Source organism: Coturnix japonica, unplaced genomic scaffold, assembly GCF_054131305.1.
Source record: "Coturnix japonica strain WE unplaced genomic scaffold, WE-NBRP24 Scf141, whole genome shotgun sequence".
NCBI classification, from domain to species: Eukaryota; Metazoa; Chordata; class Aves; order Galliformes; family Phasianidae; genus Coturnix; species Coturnix japonica.
In genome coordinates this window covers 36,167-54,286 of record NW_028189044.1, presented here as the reverse complement: position 1 = coordinate 54,286, position 18,120 = coordinate 36,167, and the positions used below count along the sequence as shown (strand labels likewise).

Here is an 18,120-nt window from a genome sequence, read left to right as displayed (position 1 = left end):
GAGTGGCCGAATGTTGCTTCCGGCTTTGCTGCTGGCTAGATTTGCTGGGTGGACTGATATCAAATGCATTACAGTAGTTTGAGGCACCGGGAGATGACTGCCAGGCCCTCTGTCAAAGGAAAAACAAGTCTTTTGGCAGTGTGAAAAATAAACTGGGCTGTTCTCCAGTAGCAACCCAGAAAGATTATTGGATTTTGCACTTTGTTAGTAATTTGTAAGCAAATACTCAAACTATCAAAGTAGAAAATAATATTTCCTTATTTTATTTTATTTTATTTTATTTTATTTTATTTTATTTTATTTTATTTTATTTTATTTTATTTTATTTTATTTTATTTTATTTTATTTTATTTTATTTTAGAATGTGAGCTGAATAACATCTTCATCCTCACCTCCAGACTGCAGTATGGGAGCCAGTTGAGATGTCTCCTTCATGCTTTTGGTCTGGCAATCAGCTACTTTGCTGGATCAAACAGCCTGGAGACCCAATAGTGGCTGTCATCAGATGGTGAAGACATCACAGGCCATTTCCTGTTCCTGCTCCCACTCAGCCCCATCTGCACATTGGTCAGATGCACAGCTTCTGAATGTGCAGCTGCTCAAGGGATATTCTCTCCTTCCCACAGCCACACACACCAGAGATAACTCACATCAAGGACTGGATGTGAGCCCTTGGCAGGGCCCTCCATGACAGGAATCCAAACTGTTTTGAGATCTTTCAACACATTAACCACTTCACAGCCATCTTTTCTGTGGATGTTATCATAAAAGCTGAGGAGATCTTATCTTTCACTGTTAAGTGCTGGCTCATGAGAAAAGGCTGCTCTGATGTCTCCTCATGCTTAACAACATAATGGTATATTTGAATGAACACATCTTCACTAGCAGACAAGGGTGTGGGTCTAGAGCATAAGCAGAGGATAAATTTTCCCCACCATTTGTGCTGGGAGTGAATTATCCTGTAACATTCTCAAGGAACAGGAAGAAGGAGGAAACTGTAACGAGGCAGTGCCACTTCCATGCTCAGAAGAGGATATGTGAGCATCTTCCTGCACTCAGCTTGAAGTTCCCACACACAAAAGGACCTAGACCCTTGTTTTTCAGTCTTCTGCTGACATATATCATGTAGCACTTCATATGCCTTTATTTTTACTTAGCCTTACTGACATGCCTATATAAACCAGTGTAACCTGTAAGACTGGCATTGTCAAAGTGATTGTTCAGGAAGCTATTTTCACAGTTGAAGGCCAAGAAGATGCTACCGCTTTTCAAGTGCTACATGGAATTTGTTGCTTGTAAAGGTCAGCTTTCATGGTTCATGCTGTAACACTACCCTAATCCTCATCAGGATCAACAACATGGATGATGACAATGATCCTTTTTCTCCACCAGAGTCCTCTGTTTCACTGGCAGAAATACTGGAGGCAGGAAGAAGGCTGTGGGTTGGATCCTTGGGTACTTTTTCCACTGATGAAATGAAGGCAAGCAAATGACAGATCCAACTGTGCAGCCTTGGGTGTATGAATCAGTATTATCTGCTGGCTGGAGCTCCTGGTAGGTTTTGCACTAAGAAATGGTTTTGGTGTCACATTTGACATGAGACTCAGACTATCATGGGGTGTTTTGGGCTCATCTTATACACTATCTCAAGCTCTTTGGGAACAAGCAGCCTATTTTTCATTATGCAATATCGTCTTTATTCATCTACATGTTAATTGCTGGTTTCTAGGCTTTCTAGATCTGTGACCTAAGAATCACAAATCACGACAGGGGCAGAGGCAATTAGTTGTCCTCGGGCTGCTCTCTAAGACTCGAGTGTGTAAATTGCTCTTTCATTCGCACGTGAATTATTCTTAATATCCCTTCTCTGGTAATAAATACGTGGCTGTGAAGGCATGAAGATGTGTGTGTGTGTGTGTGTGTGTGTGTGAGGGGGGTGGGGGTGGTGGGGGATTAAGAGGGAAAGGTAGCATGACCCTCCCGTTCTCTTTTCTTTTTCAAGTAAAAGCTACCCCTAGGTCTTAACATTCTCTCAAAAAGATAATGCTACCGGTTTGTTTGCTTTCTGCATTCCCCTTGGATGCTAAGGCAAGACTAACGCAGAGAGCATAAAGAAGTTCATATGCACGTTGCCTCATATTGTATATGTGCTTCTCTATTAGCTCTGGACAGAGAGCATAACCAGATGAAAAACGGGTAAGCAGCACAGGCCAGGCAATTCAAAGAGAAAGATGGGGTCTTCAGAAGGGCACCTCAGCTTTATTCCCACTCTCATCTTCTGCAACCCGAGCCAGCAACACCCGCGGCTCCACAGGATGGCCATCGCTCCTGCCTCGGGCAGAGAACAGCCCTTTGCCATGCTGACTGTCTGCTCTGCTCTGCCAGGAGCTGATGGTTTACTTACAGCAGAGGAATGTATCTCCTGTTCTGGACAGCATGGTGACCTCCTGCTCAGCTTACTCAGACTCCTTTCTCAGAGTGACAAAGTGGGTAAATTGCACCAGAAATGCCCTGTCCATTCCCAGGGTGAGAGATTGAGGCAGACCTGTAGGAGGCCAGTGGCCAGGATTTTCCATTTACATGCCCTTAGTTCCCTCTCAGTCTGGTAGGGGTGACTGTGAGCACAATTTGGAAGCCTTTGCTTGCTTCATGCCATATCTACTTGGGCTCATCACTGTGGGCTTGGGAAAGCAGACAAGTACTTCCATTGGTTTCTGCAGACCATCTTTCACATTTGTGCATTCAGAAGCTCTGCTGTGTGAACACAGCCTCTGTCTGCATCAGCTTGCAGTGTCCCCTTCCCCAGCTGCTGATGTTTGTCAGGTCAGCACTGCACTTGCATGAGGGAGGTCAGCAGAACAACATCCTTAGGTAAATGACTGCAAAGGATTTCAAGCAAATACATTGCCCCCTTTTGTGATTGGAGCCCTGGGGTATCTCCCTTTTTGTGTGTACCTCTGGTAAAAACGTGGTCCGTGGGCTTTTGCTCTGCCCTTCTTAGCTTCACACACGACAGGCAAGGTACCTGAAACAAGTGCTGAGGGAGGTTGCTAAGCATCCAGCCTTAGAAATATTTAAAGCTCAGCTGAGCAGGGACTAAAACAAATTGCTCTAGATTTTAGGCTAGTTCTGCTTTGAGCAGGAGGTTGAACCAGATGCCTTCAAGGGGTCCTTTCCAAAAAAAGATTATTTTTTTTCTAAATGTTGTGTTCTAATCAATGAAGGCATCAGGTTTGATCAGGTTTGGAAGAGAAACCTGTTTTTCTTGCTGGGGAATGAACTGGTTTCTGCAGAACAAGAACTAGGATATATTGATTTATATGAACAGCTCTGAGCCAGCAGATGTGGTGCAGTGGTCCTACCAGTGCTGCTGCACTTACAGAGGAAATGTTGGTCTTCCAGGGTATTCTCTCTGAATATTTACATCTTACAACCAGTGCAATAGGAATCTCAGAGTGAAAATGCTCAAGTTCCTCTGAGAGAACTTGCACACTGGGTTGGCTCATTGCTGTCTTGTAACTAGTGAAGAAGGATGGAAGGATTAATATAGCACATCTGATGCAGGAGAAAAAAGGATGCTTTTCTTATACGTGGAAGAATGAGACAGATGACTGAAAAGAAGCACAAAATGCCTAGGTCATGTCTCATGACTCTTGCAGTTTTGTTCTCACGTGACATTGTAAAGAGAATTTAATTTTATCAGAAAAATGCTTTTTTTTTCTTTATTCTTTCTTTCCTTCCCTAGGAGCCTGCTCTGTTCCCTATAGGGAGAGTCTGTCCTCTGGTGTCCATAGAGGCATTTGGACTCAGCATTTGTTGACTTCTCTGCCTTCCTTTGCAGACATCAGTGAGGAGAGGCTGGGTGATGCCAGCGGAACAGACAATGCTGAGACCTACAGTGACAAAGACACAGACCAAAGGAATTCCCCAGACATGGCTAAAGCCAAAACCTGCTTCACCCCTGAAAGCCCAGAAATTGTATAAGTGGATGAGGTATGTTACGCAGTTCAGAAAAATGGTGGGAGCACGGAGAGCCGTCCAGAGAGCCCCAAGTACCATGCAGAGCAGAATCACCTACTGATAGAAGGTCCTTCTGGGACAGTTTCTTTACCTTTCAGCTTGAAAGCCAACAGACCTCCACTGGAAGTGCTGAAAAAGATTTTCCCTAACCAGAAGCCAATGGTGCTGGAGTTGATCCTGAAAGGATGTGGTGGTGACCTGGTGAGTGCTGTTGAGGTTCTCTTGTCCAGCCGGTCTTCAGTGGCCAGTGGTGAGAGAACTTCTGCAGAGTCAGATGGTCTAGTTCTACCTTCCAATGGGCATATTTTTGAACACACGCTGAGTTCCTATCCTATTTCCTCTTCCAAGTGGTCAGTGGGCTCAGCCTTCAGGGTCCCTGACACACTGAGGTTCTCTGCTGACTCCAGCAATGTTGTGCCCAATCCTCTGACTGTACCTTTGCAGCACCCATTTCCTCAGCCACCTCGCTACCCGCTGATGCTGAGGAACACTTTGGCAAGAAACCAGTCCAGTCCTTTCCTGCCTAATGATGTCACCCTTTGGAACACCATGACGCTGCAGCAGCAGTACCAGCTGCGGTCCCAGTATGTCAGTCCTTTCTCTAGCAACTCGGCCAGCGTCTTCCAAAGCTCTTCTGTCCTTCCTTCTCGCTCATCAGAAGATCCTAGGATCTCAATCCCTGATGACGGATGTCCTATTGTGTCTAAGCAACCTCTTTACACAGAAGATGAGTATGATGAAAGGTCTGATTCTTCAGACTCAAGAATACTCAACACATCTTCTTAGGATGACAGTTGCCATATGATAAGTAAGTAAGTGATATTTGCAGTGCAGCTGAACTACTGGGCCTGAAGAGGAGAGACGTATACTCCATGAAACACTTGCAATTGTATTAAAACTTGACTTTGCTTGGTACTGTACTATAGCAATAAAGACATAACGTATTTAATTTCTTGCACTTCATTGGATAATGCCAAATAGCAATACTCTGGCTTTAGCTCTGAGTGCGTACAACAAGGAAAGACTTTATGGCCATCGGTTACGGGACTCTGGAAGATTCATAGCGGAAACAGAAGCTCAAGGTCTACTTTGTTCCTTAACTCAGACAACTGGGGATATTAAACTAGAATACTTGAATGCTGTTTTATAAGAGAGAACTCCTCAGGACATAAATCAAACAAAAGTAGTTCAATTGCAAATGGACTAAAACAAGGACCAGTCATCATCTTTGCATTGAAAGGAAAGGCAGAAGAATTATGCACATGGAACTAGCATGAACTGCTTCTGTACTGTTTGAACTTGGACATTTTTTAGAAAAATAATCTTATGAGTTATTCTTTTCCCATGGCTAGGTCAAAACGTGTAATGTCAGTGTAAAACCAATTACGGCTGTGAACTGCATGAAGTGTATTGTGAAATGAACACAAGATTAAACATTGTCAGGTTAATGTAGCATGCTAAGGACTCTAGAAAAATAAACTAAGATGATCATCTTGGTTTATGTCATTTATATTGGGCAAGTAGCATTTCTGAGGATAGAGAGCTGATTAACTGCCAGCTGGGGTAACAATGTCTAGTTCCAGCAACAGCAGACAAGGCAAGTCTATTTTTCCCAGTCCAGGTTCTGCCCCCCTCCCTCGTAGCCTGAAACTGAGTCTCAGCAAATGCTATCATGAGGGAAGCTTAGGTCCTTGGATGTGTGCTACAGACACTTCCAAGTTCAGGAGAGTGAAGCAGAACTTGTAACAGTCACAGTAAGCAGGAAAAAAAATATATATATAAGTCAATAAGAGGCTCTCCTGCCCCTTCAGAAACATTTTTATTTTTATTTTTATTTTTTTTTATTTTTTTTTCCCCCTATGCTATAGAAATAGAAATAGGAGATAGGGTGTAATAGCAGATCTTTCTTTAAAACAGTGTGGAGTTAAATGGCAGCTTTCCCGAATCTGGAAAAGTAATTATTTGAACAATTTATTGCATGTTTGCATGCATGAACTCCCCTTTTATCCTACTTTCATTACAGTGTCAGAATAACACTACAAATTGCTTCTGGTGAAGAATGCCACTACATTCACTCTCCACCTAGATATTTGTCTGTTAAGGTTTTTGTGCCATTTTTTGAACCATTTGCCACTGACCACATCTGCTTGGCAGTTGGATTTTCCAAAACACTTCTTTCTGTGTGGATGCAATGGCTGGCAGGCCTGCCATGTGTACAGATCAGCCCTACCCCTCAAACCCAATGAGGGTTCCCCTAGAGGGGGGAAGCCTAAAGCAGGTGGGCTGTAGGACCTTAGAATTTGTCAGGCATGTTGCCTAGTATCACTGCTAATGTGAATGCCTGTGTTCTCCTTTGGCATTTCATACTTTGTAATGTTTGTGTACTCAATGGATCCCACAGTTTATACTGATATTGAACAGGCACAAGCAGAAGGAGAATAAAATAAATAATGTTTTTATTTTCTCTGGGGGATAAATGATCAGAAATACACTTTTTATTGTGTATTTTTGCAATCTGTTCAGTAAAGCAATTTGTAGTTGTATGCTAGAGAGCAAAGAGGGAAAGGTGGAAAGTGGGAGAAAAGAAAATAAATAGCATTCCTTATGCAAATGTAAGAACATCTGGAATTTTCATAATGCAGAATTACAGTTTTGTACTGACACGTTTTCCTGTGCCCACATGGAATTTGTAAACAAATTCATCTTCAAGACACTCCAAGCAGAAAAGTAATAGACACTCATAAAATAAGCTTGGTCTTGCAAACAGAAAGAGATGAGGTAGTGAAATGCTGTGCTCCAACATCGTAGAGGAGTTAGGTGTGAAAGGCTCGATGCGAACAAACAGGTTCGTGAGCTCAGGTTTTGAGCTCATGCACCAAGCAGATTTCCCTCCAGTAGAGGCTTTTGTATAGGCACCCTCATAGGTTGAATGAATTCTGTTTCTTTTTCTTTCTTTTGTTTCCCAGCAGAGGGTGAATAACCTCCAGCAGGAAGACCAAACAGTGGCAACCGACAGCTCATAGTGATCTTATGCACTGTGGTCTGTGGGTTTTCAGTGAGCAGAACCTTGACATCTTGGAAGTGGAACATATCTTTCAGAGAAAGATGACCTTTGGCCAAGCTGGGGCAAACTGTTCATACTACAAACATGATGGGTGAAAAAATGCAGGGTCAGCAATGCAGTTATCAGCAATTATTAAATCCTATCTCTTTTGATAAACTGTTGTGGGTTTTTTGTTTTGTTTTGTTTTGTTTTTTCCTTTGTGAAAGCGCTGAAATTAAAATAGTCATTCTTTCAGGAATCATAGAATATCTTTTGACTAAATTCACAATTATTATTATTATTATTATTAAATAAAGTAAACATAAACATGTTAAAAACAAAAACCAAACACATTTTGTTTGTCTGCAGACAACTTCTGCAGTATTTTGGCTATTTACAAGTTCCATTAAAGCAAACAAACCAACAGGAAAATAAACTAACCAACCAACCAAACTGACCCAAACAAACCAATTGGACTGACCAGCAGTTATATGTCTAGGAAAGGATACTGTTCATACAGCTGTGTTTCCAGGCTGCCACTAAATGTGGATGTCATTTCTAGACTTCACTCAACATGCAGCAAGGATCTGGGGCCCTTGGCATATTGGCAGGGCCCCATGGTGCTGGAGTCTGCTCCTTATGTCTTTACCTGTGGCTAATCCTAACTCCATCCTGCCTTTACAGTGTGGGCAAATAGGAGATGAGAGAACCTCTGCTTCCCTATGCACCATAATGTACTATTGCATCCCATCCCATTCCATCTCATCCCACTCCTGGCACCTGGCCCACACGCACTACCCAATTGCACCTTTTCCTTTGCATCAGCAGATGCTCTTGAGAACACCTGTTTTGTCTCAGGCCATGCACTTCCCAGCCCTGGTTCCTGCAGGTACCAGGTCCCAGCCCTCTGTTTTCTGGCTCCGTCTCGTGGTAAAATAAGGGAGAAGACGCGTGGGTGAAGAGGAAGGAGTGAAACTGGCTGCGTGTCTGGAAACCATAAAGAACGAGCTTAAGCATCAAGAAGATCAGCGAAGCCTTTGTTGTAGTCCTGCAATTAAGTGGTCCTATTTCATTTTGATTTGTTATTTTTTTAGGGGGCGATACCGCAGCCACGAGTCACTTGGAGCAAGAGGACTTCCCCTCATTTCACGGCGCAGTTCTCGCTCTGGGTGCGCGGAGCGGCTGAGCCCAGGTGCATTTTCTGTGGTGCTCCTCCTGTCAGGACGGTGATTTCACGGCTCACCACCCGCCTGTGCGCACAACACAGACGGTAACTCCGCAGGAAGCCCTTCTTCCGGCTGCTCCGCACTCAGCCGCTCCGCGGGGCGGCTGCGATCAGAACACAGCGCTGTGCTGCGCTGCCCCACGTCCCTCCCCGCGGCTCCGCAGTTGGCTGCGTGCTCCCCGCGGCCCCGACGTGCCCTCCTTGCGGCCCCAGGGCCACTCTGCGAACGCTGGCTGAACAGGCTGGCCTCGCGTTCGTGCTGACACGTTTGAAGAACGATTTGGATTCTCCCAGTATACTGTTTCAGTCATTCACTCCTTATGTGGACGTGAGTGGGGGAGTAGGATTGAGGCTAAATTTATATGTTAATTTTAATACTGAAGCCATCCTGTATTTGAAGAAGAAGATTAATTCTTCAATTTCATTTCTTACTTGATATTGCATATTGCCATTACTGGGAAATAAAATTATTTCTGAATGCGCACTTTCCAAACTTCAATTCTAGTGGGCATATAACCCTCAAGCATCATTCTTCTCCCTTCCCTATAACCAACTAACTTAATGCAGAATCTTAATGTTCCTGCACTCGTCTGGAACACACACTGGCAGATAACAAGCCTTCTTCCCCAAGCACATTTTGATAATGCAGTGTCTCAGCAGCTTTCTGCATGACTCAGCAGCTCCTGGTAGGATGCTGTGTGTACACTGGAAATCTCAGCTGAGATTTCCCTTAGAGAGACTAATTACATTGATCTCCACAGTAACACAGTACCAGAGGGCCGTAACCACAGCTGTGTGACAAACACATGGACACACAGTGTGAGTCCTGACATCACATGGAAGGTCAAACTTTTGCTGCAGGTACTGGGCAGTAGACCTTGTAGATGGTAAGTTTAGAGCATCGTATGTGTTGAAAGATTGGGAATGCAGAGGGAGACATACTTCTAGAAGAACTGCCGTTGGAGACCAGGCTTCGTTAGAGTCTCAGCAGAACAGAAACATGTACAGAACCTTTGGGAATGCGGCTTGTTATTTCTGTATTCACTCTATGGAAAATGAAGATGAGACACGGGCAACTCTCACAAGGGTACATCCCTGCTCTGCCCACTGATCTGAGGGAGATCTCGTAGCTCAGTTTGAGCGTCAGATGTCTCTTTCTCCATCTCCATGAGGTAAAAAAAGCTGCTACAAGGAGTACATGGCTATTACCTGTAAATTCTCCAGTGCTCTGTAAGAACTGGACACCAATGCTGGGGCTGATTACCTTTAATATGTTCATTAATGATACTGACAGTGGGGTTGAGTGCACCCTTAGCAAGCTTGTGGATGGCACCAAGCTGTGGGGTGCAGTTGACACTCCAGAGGGACAGGATGCCATCCTGAGGGACCTAGACAGTGCTGAGCAATGGGCACAAGTAACATTATGAGATTCTATAAATCCAAGTACAAGATGTTGCACCTGAGCAGAGGCAAACCCAATACCAATACCACCTGTGGGATGAAAGGATTCAGTGCAGCCCTGTTGGAAGTAACCGCGGGAGACAAGTCTCATGCTATCATGGTCAACAAGCCTCGTTTATTAGGTGTTACAGCATCTCATTTATACAATCAGTAATAAGTTCATGCATATTGCAAAAGTAAAGCTCAGGATTGGTGGGTTACACATTACTTCATCTGACCTTTGTGGTTAGTCTTGTGGATACTTTTTCTTTACAGCTATGTCTTCACCTTGCTACACATCTTGTTTTTCCCTCAGGCCGTCCTTGCCTCTAGCTACATATCCTGTCTTTAGCTACATACCCTGTCTTTTCACATCCTGATTTCTTCTCAGCTGCCTAGCCCGTGATCGGCCCTAGGATAGACCGTCTTTGTCTTCAGTCACGTTCATTCTTTTACAATTTCACTAATGGAATCTCTTCATGTCCTTTCTCACAAAGCCATTCTGCATAAACACTTTCCACACTTCCCCCGTTTTCTTTTAAACTGAAAAGGGGTTTGATTTACTGACCGATTAATCATATTTAACAATCAGTTCAGTTCATTTGTTCAATCAGTTCTCATGTAGTTTTATCCTGCTCCATAGCTGCTGCTCTGTGAACTTCTCATCTCGATCCATGGCTGCTGCTCCGTAGAATTCTTCTTGTATTACAACAATTTCAAGATACTGCCTATAGAGTAACAACACTACTTAAATTAATAACATAACATCAAGACCTCGATTAACAATACTCTAAAAGTGAAAAAAGAGACAAGTCAAATACAACTTAACAACATTACTGTTAAACCTGCTGTAAAGGACAAATGTGTTTGCTCTGCAACCTAAGTTTCTGCAACCTGAAAATACATCTGTGAGGGTCCCAATGTGTTAATCTGTAACTGATCAGGAAAAGTCTTCAATTTTCATATACTCTGATATATTGATTTTAATGACCACTAAAATTTGTGCAATAAATGCTTTTAAGATGCTCATAACCATGCTCTACCGACTGAGTTATCCGGGCTAATAATTGATGAATGATCGTGCAATGTTATGAAGTAGCATGTCAAATAGAACCAATTTTGGAGGACAAATGTACTAGAGTATCAGTAGGGGCATTAATACTTATTGACCCTTGAGAAACAGCAAGCTGTGTTGGTGGTGGATGAGACAGATAGTGCCAGCAGGGCGTCCCCTGCTTCAAGGTGCACCTTTCCTCTCTCACCCATCACAGATTCTCTCCTGCATTCAGGGTCTGAAGGATTTCTTCCAGTTGTACACCACAGCCGCATGGCCAGTGCGTGATATAGAGCCCAAGTGGAACACCTGCTTGGAAAACAAAATAAACTATCAAATTTAGTTCTATTAGCGTGAACTTTTGTCAAATGATGCATGGTTATATTCTCAGATCCCAATTAATTGGATGTAAAAGAGGTATCTGTTCTATGATACAGGGTCATCTCTTTGTCTGGGATTCCTTTCCAGGTTTTGTCTTTGCAAATTAAGAAAAGCTAATTAATAGGCTAATAATATCATAAGCAAACAGTACTAAAACATTAAAAGAGCTATTCCTGTAGATTCTAGCATTGATTAGATCAAATCCTGTTTAATACACATCTGATCTATTACTAAAATAGAAGAAGCACACAACATCCTAGCTAATGCCTTCAACTCTAAATCTTGAGACTGCATTGGTAAAACAGAAAATCACACACTATGTCAAACTATTAGTAATATTATCTATAACACAGCAAGTTACAAAGCAATACCACTAAGTAAGAAACACACAATTACAATTACTATAAAGACTGGATGCTATTTTCTGCCTTCAGATGAGACCAAACGTATAATGCTGGAACCCATGTAGGGCCAGTCCCTGTGGAAATAAGCGCATATTCACAACCCCAAGTTGTCAATGGTAGGGGACAGTCCCAAAGTCCTGTGGCCATATTCCAAACATTAACCATAGGCTGTTCCTTTAGCACTGGGGAAGCCTCAAAATGACGATCCACATAAGCTGTATCTCTATGAACACGATTCAAAAAATTCAGCACAAACAAAACAAGCAAAACCTTGCATAATATTTCTTGTAGTGTGTCTCCCATATTCCCCCTTTTTTGTTTAATAATAAGAATGGATTTCAATGTTTGATAAATGTGATCAGTGATAGCTTGTTCAGTGGGAGAATGAGCAATGGCTGTAGTATGTCTAACACACCCTTCTTGGAGGAAAGTTTGAGTGGCCTTAGAGGTATACGCAGGCCTATTATCTGTTTTTGTAGTATGTGGGATTCCCATAGCAGCATAAGCAGATAACCAGTGTTTACGGGTGTCATGACTGTGTTCACCTGTATGTGCTGTGGCAAATACGTAAGAAGAATGAATATCTATTGTTACATGTGCATATTTTAGACGGCCAAATTCAGGAATGTGAGTGACATTTGTCTGACACAGTTGAAGAGGTGCTGTGTCACAGGGATTTGTCCGAGTCTGAGGCAAAGAGCTATCAGTCAAATTATGTAGCTGATATTCAGTCATCAACACGGTGTATTGCATAGGAGAGAGGATCATTCTTAACACAGTTTTCCAATCGTGAGGGGTCATAGCGTAACTGTCACTGTTTGTAACCAAAAGATTGTATGGAAAGGCTGACTGAACTCCGAATGTTCTCACTGACTCCCTTAGCTCCTTCACTGCCTCGTAAGGCAGGGCTTCCCAACGGGGGACCTGATTAGGAAAGGTTTGCAACGTGTCAGCATCACCCCTTCATATTGTTTCTTTTCTGCACGGCTCTAAGACATCACAGGATGCTGTAGGGAAATTTGTCATTCCTGCTTCCTTCCAAGTATCATCAGGAGGAAATGCATCCGATTCGCTTTCTGGATCTTCTGGACCTGGGTCACAACGATCCCCTGGTTTCAGTCCATCCGTGTCTTTAACCACGTTACACGCGCACGACGAGGGCGGGGGGGGGGGCGGCAGGCGGCCGCTGGCTGGGAACGGCTGCTTGTGTCGGAGCGCGGCCGCTGTTCTTTCTCGCGCTGCTTCTCACGTTTCCCGACTCCCTCTAGCATACAGCAGCGTTGTGGGTGTTGGATTGACACTTGCTGCACCAAATCCCAGTGGCTTGGCACTCGTGACGGATGTGGCCAGTTTTTTCACAACGGAAACATTTCATGCGGGAGCTGTTCTGCGAGCGTGGGCTTGTAGCGACTGCAGCTTGGAGGGGTGCAAGGGCTGCTAAAACCTGAGTATGCGAGGATCTAGATTGCTCCTGAAATGCCTTTGCCTGCTCTTGCAACCCGTCACTAATTTTCTGTAAAGCACTCCTAAGAATGCCTGGGTTCCAGTTGGAACCGAAGCAGCCTTTTCTAGCAACTCGGGGATTGACCAATCTCCGGGCAATGTATTAACCAGAGATCGGGTTGAGGAATTGCCATTTTGGAGCACACATTGTTTAATCAATGCCCCTTGTATATATTCTGGAACACTAGCCTTCTTGATGGCATCCACAACCTTATCTATGAAATTACCTAGCGGCTCCTCACGCCCCTGTCTTATTCCCATGTAAATGGGTGTTCCCCCCGCAGCTTTTCTACTATCCATAGCTTTCCTGGCTATATTCCTAGTTTCTCGCAAAACTTCAGGATCAGAAATCGCCTGAGCCTCTATTCGAGTCCATGCCCCAAGACCCAACAATTGTTCCATTGTTACACCTGCTAAGGGGTCTCCTGGTCCTCTCTGTACTGCTGCGGACGCCACAGCCTGCTGATGCCAATGAGCATTAAACAAGATTAACTGATGAGGGGTAGAGATCAATTTCGTTATGCTTCTAATATCTGCTGGGAGAAGGATATGCGCACTAAAAAGATCATCTATCATTTGCCTGGCCGGTTCACTAGTCACCCCATATGTCCCTACTGTAGCCCGCAACTGTGATAACATCTTCCAGTCCAGAGATTGAATCTCAGCCTGGACTCCTCCCTGCGGCAAGGGAGTGTAAACAACAGGGAATGCAAGATTCTCAGTTGCTGTCTGTACTAACTCATTATCGCCATCCTCCATCCCGTGCCTTGCCAGCATAGACCACAACTCGCGTCTTTCCCTTGCGACAGTCCCCGCAAGATCAGACCCAGCCCCAGAGATCGGACCGGACCCGACCCGCGCAGAATTGACGGCTCCGGAGCCACCGGGAGCTCAGAGCAGCCGGACGGCTGCGGCTGCGGCACAGGCGGTGCCGAGACATGGAGCGGCGCCGAGGCAGCACCGGGCGGCGGAGCTCCGGACGGCGGAGGGGGAGGGCTAGAGGAGACCTCCGTGGGCTCCGTTCCTAGGTCAGCCTGCATTTCGCGAGGGGGTGCAGAGGGCGCTGAGGCTGCAGCCGGCAAGGTAACGGAGGAAAAAACAGGGGGGTTCGGGACACTAGTGCCCCATGGCAGCCCATCATCTTGATTCTGTTTTTGCTCAGCTTGAGCTTCCCGAGCTGCCCTTTTTTCCGCCTGACTCATCAACAACTCGTTATGCACTGCTTTCCACAACTTACTTCTCTTTTTTGCTGGCTTATCATCGTCTAAAACTAACTGCCACAGTTTATCCCCATACCGCCGCCACTCCTCTAAGGTGTGCACTGAGTGGGGATTTGCAAAAAAGCCATATGAGACCGCGCGGCTCAATAAAGCAGGGAGATCCTTTACTAAGTCTATACCTTTAAACTGTCTCCGCCTAAGAAAAGCGGAAAATAAATCATATGCTGCTTGCCTGTCCATATTTACTCACGTCGGTTCCGTTGCAGCCCTCCAGGCTTCGGCAGCACGTATCTGCATAAACACTCTCCACACAGCCCTGCCAAAAAACACCTGGCAATGCGCCCCTTGTGTCATGGTTTTGTAATGCCGCTATCAATATTCCACATCATAACATCATGTGCAGTATGGATCATTGAAAGGTTCATACTCCAGTTCCGTGGAATAAGCCCTGATTTTTCCTGTTCGTTGTGGGAGAGTCAGACCGGATGGCCATCAGAGGTCCCTTCCAACTCTGAGGTTTCTGTGATTCTATAATTCTGTGAAAGCTTAGCACCTTAGAAGACAAACATTCAAACTATTAGACAAGCCAGGTACTTGACCAGGAAATTAGAATTTGGAGCCTACTAAGTGAATTCTCCTCAATGAGAAATTCTGTTATTGTCTCCAGAGAGAACAGAGTTTTATTCCAGTCAGGCAGTTATCCCACTTGTTCCCTTCTCACAGGATTTCACTGTTTGGTTTTGTTTGTTTGTTTGTTTTTTAACGGTCAAATATTCTGTTATCAGAATACAATAAATTAGTATTTACTACCGTCTAGTGGTAGCATTTATTTTATTGCCTCTACATGCTTTGTTCTGCAATAACGTTCTTCTTTTCTGTCATCAGATGCCTCTCTACGTGAACGCCTGCATGCTGAAGAAGATGCCTGCATGCTGAAACCTTTTAGGTTTCTAGATATCTGACCTCAGATTCCTCCACCATTGTCCTACTGCTGCCTACTGTTTCTTCCAGGATTGCTGCTCGAGACTCTGCTCCGTGGGACCTCGCTGCCCGAGACTTCGCTTCTTGAGACCACGGTACTCTGACCATCTTTTCTGCGATTCACCGATCTGCTGTTTGCAGCCTGCTACTCCGCTGCTGCTCTCCCCTACGCTTATTTTGCCCCGGACCAACGTTAACAACGTGCTACGGGACGCTGCTGTATCCAGGAGGTGACTATTCCCCGCTTTAACGTAATTCTTGCTCTTTTCTGCCTTTTTCTATCGCCTACTTTCCCTTCCCCGTGTGGGAATCAAATGTTGTTTCTGCATTTAGAATAAGATAAGAATATTTTATTTCAAGGTCTCATTATATAAGTGAAGCAGTTTGTAGTTATTAGGTAGAAGTTATTAGGTACAAAGACTGCAGCTCCTGTCTGTCCAGCTGTCTGAAATAGAACTACTGATTTTTGGTGCTGGACAAAGAAGACCTGAATAATAAACGATCCAAAGAGGAGAAGTTGAAATAATTAACAATATGCCTGTATAAACTAGCAACAATGTATGTTTTAGTGTTTTGTTGTACGCATTGTAAAAATACCTAAGGATGTGCCTGAAGAGATATCGGGAAGGACTGGAATCACCCCCCACCCCGGGCTCTTTGTTTAACGACGATTTCTGGGACAGAATGAAAGAAGCTTTGGAGGAAATCAACATATCAATGCGATAAGAGTACCGAGACATCTTGGAAACAGAAACAGCAGGATGGCGACTGACAAGATAGCAAGTGAACTAACAAATTTCAGAATGTAATTAACAAATGCAAACCTCGGGTAAAATTGTAACCTGCAATACCCAACCAAAGGGGAGAGGGGAGGGGGAAACATATGGGAGAAAAGGTATAAAAACTGTAACATCATGTCCAAAGGCGCGCTTCTGCCATCAGGGTGCCCGCCATTGCAATCACGAATAAAAACTGCTTTTATCAGATATACCGTCCTGACCAAAAATTATTGAGGATATTTCCAACACCCATCCCCCTAATTTTGATATTTCGTCGCTCTCCCTTCCCCATCCCCTCAGTTGTCTATCATTTCTAATAAACTGGTCGATCAACATTTGAATGCTCTTCTTCTTAATCTCACGCCGGGCATAACATATCAAAAGAACCTTTGCCTCACTCCTAAATTGGAGCGAGACATTTTTATTGGCGTAGTCGGCAGGATACTCGTCATGAGAGTGTTGTCCTTCTAGTTTCTCTAAAACTTGTCTGTCTGTTTCTCCTGGAGTTGCAAGGAGCGATTGTTTTGATAACTTCATTTGATGTGAGCACCTCTCCAGGAAGACCGCTCCGCATTCTGAAACTTTCTCTCTTACGTGTCTACCTCTCGGGGACGTATGAATTAATTTGGACTGTTTGCTTTTGTTTTACACGTGTGTGCCTCCCTGGGGAGTCTATTTTGCATTGTGGTATCTTGTGACGTACCTTTGGTTTGAAAAAGTTTTGTGTGTGCACCTCTTGGGGAATTGGTGTGTGCTTCTCCAAGAAGTTTATTACTTTTGAGAAACTTAGAAGTTATTTCTAACTTTTGTTGCTTGAAGGTTGAAGTTTTTCGTTGTGGCTTGCCAGGATAGCCAGGACCGATTGAGGTGTTTACACTTTCTTTGGAAGTGTTGATTGAGTCGTTTGGTCTTTTGTGTAAAGGAGTGTTTTGAGCAGTTGTTGGTTTTGTTCAGTGTTTGCCTCTCTGAGGAGATAAGGAATCACCTCCTCCTCCCTCAACGTAGATTTCGTTGCCTGTAGATTTTGTTGTGAGTAAAATTACATTTGCTATGGAAGGTGAAAATATGTTGTTTGATATCCTTGAAAAGAACGCGTCTCGGCCATCGTCATCAGGGATGGACTGGGCACGTGAAAACTGGTATAACTTGCAGGCTGTTTCTGACCGCATTTGCGTTTTACAACATGGGGCTCGTACCCGAGCCGGGAAAGGCAAATCATTTATTTGTGCGGTACTCGGTGCTGCTTTAAAAGAAAAAGGAAAGCTATGAATGTTAAACGTGGAAGGCTGCATTGTGCCCAGGTACCAGTGTGCAGGAAACATGGCCTGCAGCACTCCTGGGAAAGGGTGATGGAAGATAAAGAAGGCTGTGTCATAACATACCTTTGATGAAGAGAAACCACTGGGAAAAACAGATGTGGCATCCCTGAAGTCATCACTCTTAAGCTTGTCTGAACCTTTTTTTCCTGCCCCTGCGTTGAGCACAGATACATGTTGGGCAGAGAAATGGCTTGAGAGCAGCCCTGAGGAGAGGGCTGTGGGGCTGTGGGTTGAGGTAAGATTGAATATGAGCTGGCAATGCGTGCTTGCAGCCCAGAAGGCCACCAGTAGCCTAGACTGCATGAAAAGAAGCGTGAGCAGGCTTTGAGCAAGCTGGTCTAGAGGGAGGTGTCCCCTCCAGCAGGAGGGCTCCCTGGGATCAGCCTTGGGAGCAGTGGGCATCCTGCAGACGGCACGGCTCTGGGAAGTCCCGCGCGTCCCTGCGCGCAGCGCGGCGCCGGCGGGGCTCCGCCGAACGGGGAAGGGGCGGCGCGACCCCGCGCCCTCCCAGGCACCCCCGCTGCGCCGCTCTCCCACCGCCCCCCGGGCCTCCGAGGGGCGAGCCGACCCGCCTCCGTCCCGCGGGGGCCGGCCGTCAGGGAGCCCGAGCCCGCGCCGCTGAGGCGGACGGAACCGCCTCTCTTCGCCCCGCCGTTGGCTCCGACCGGGAGCCTGTGTGAGGCCGCCGCTCCGCAGTGGAGCCGCGGCCGGGCGGGCGGCACCGGGCATCGCTATGGAGAGGAACCCCATC

General features: G+C 45.0%; 1 protein-coding gene and 1 pseudogene across 5 annotated transcripts; one reads left to right on the top strand and one right to left on the bottom strand.

The window, feature by feature from the left end:
• The first annotated feature begins 3 nt into the window (after positions 1 to 3).
• Positions 4 to 5,511, top strand: LOC146751085 (doublesex and mab-3 related transcription factor 3-like; annotated as a pseudogene). Its single transcript, XR_014941917.1, has 2 exons — positions 4 to 1,554; positions 3,842 to 5,511. The product of XR_014941917.1 is annotated as a doublesex and mab-3 related transcription factor 3-like (transcript).
• A 4,328-nt stretch (positions 5,512 to 9,839) lies between these two features.
• On the bottom strand, positions 9,840 to 18,119 carry LOC146751084 (uncharacterized). 4 transcript variants are annotated; one of them, XM_085535621.1, is made up of 3 exons: positions 17,433 to 18,119; positions 10,991 to 11,091; positions 9,840 to 10,456 (listed from the first exon to the last, which is right to left on the bottom strand). In XM_085535621.1, the coding sequence occupies exons 1-2, from the start codon at positions 18,117 to 18,119 to the stop codon at positions 11,014 to 11,016; spliced, it is 765 nt and encodes a 254-aa protein (XP_085391747.1). In that variant the 3' UTR covers positions 9,840 to 10,456; positions 10,991 to 11,013. The 4 variants fall into 4 exon arrangements, 3 of the variants coding, with proteins under 3 accessions (XP_085391747.1, XP_085391746.1, XP_085391748.1); XR_014941916.1 differs by lacking the exon at positions 17,433 to 18,119 and adding an exon at positions 14,541 to 14,779 and having other exon boundaries at positions 9,840 to 11,091; XM_085535620.1 differs by having other exon boundaries at positions 9,840 to 11,091.
• Position 18,120: the final 1 nt, after the last annotated feature.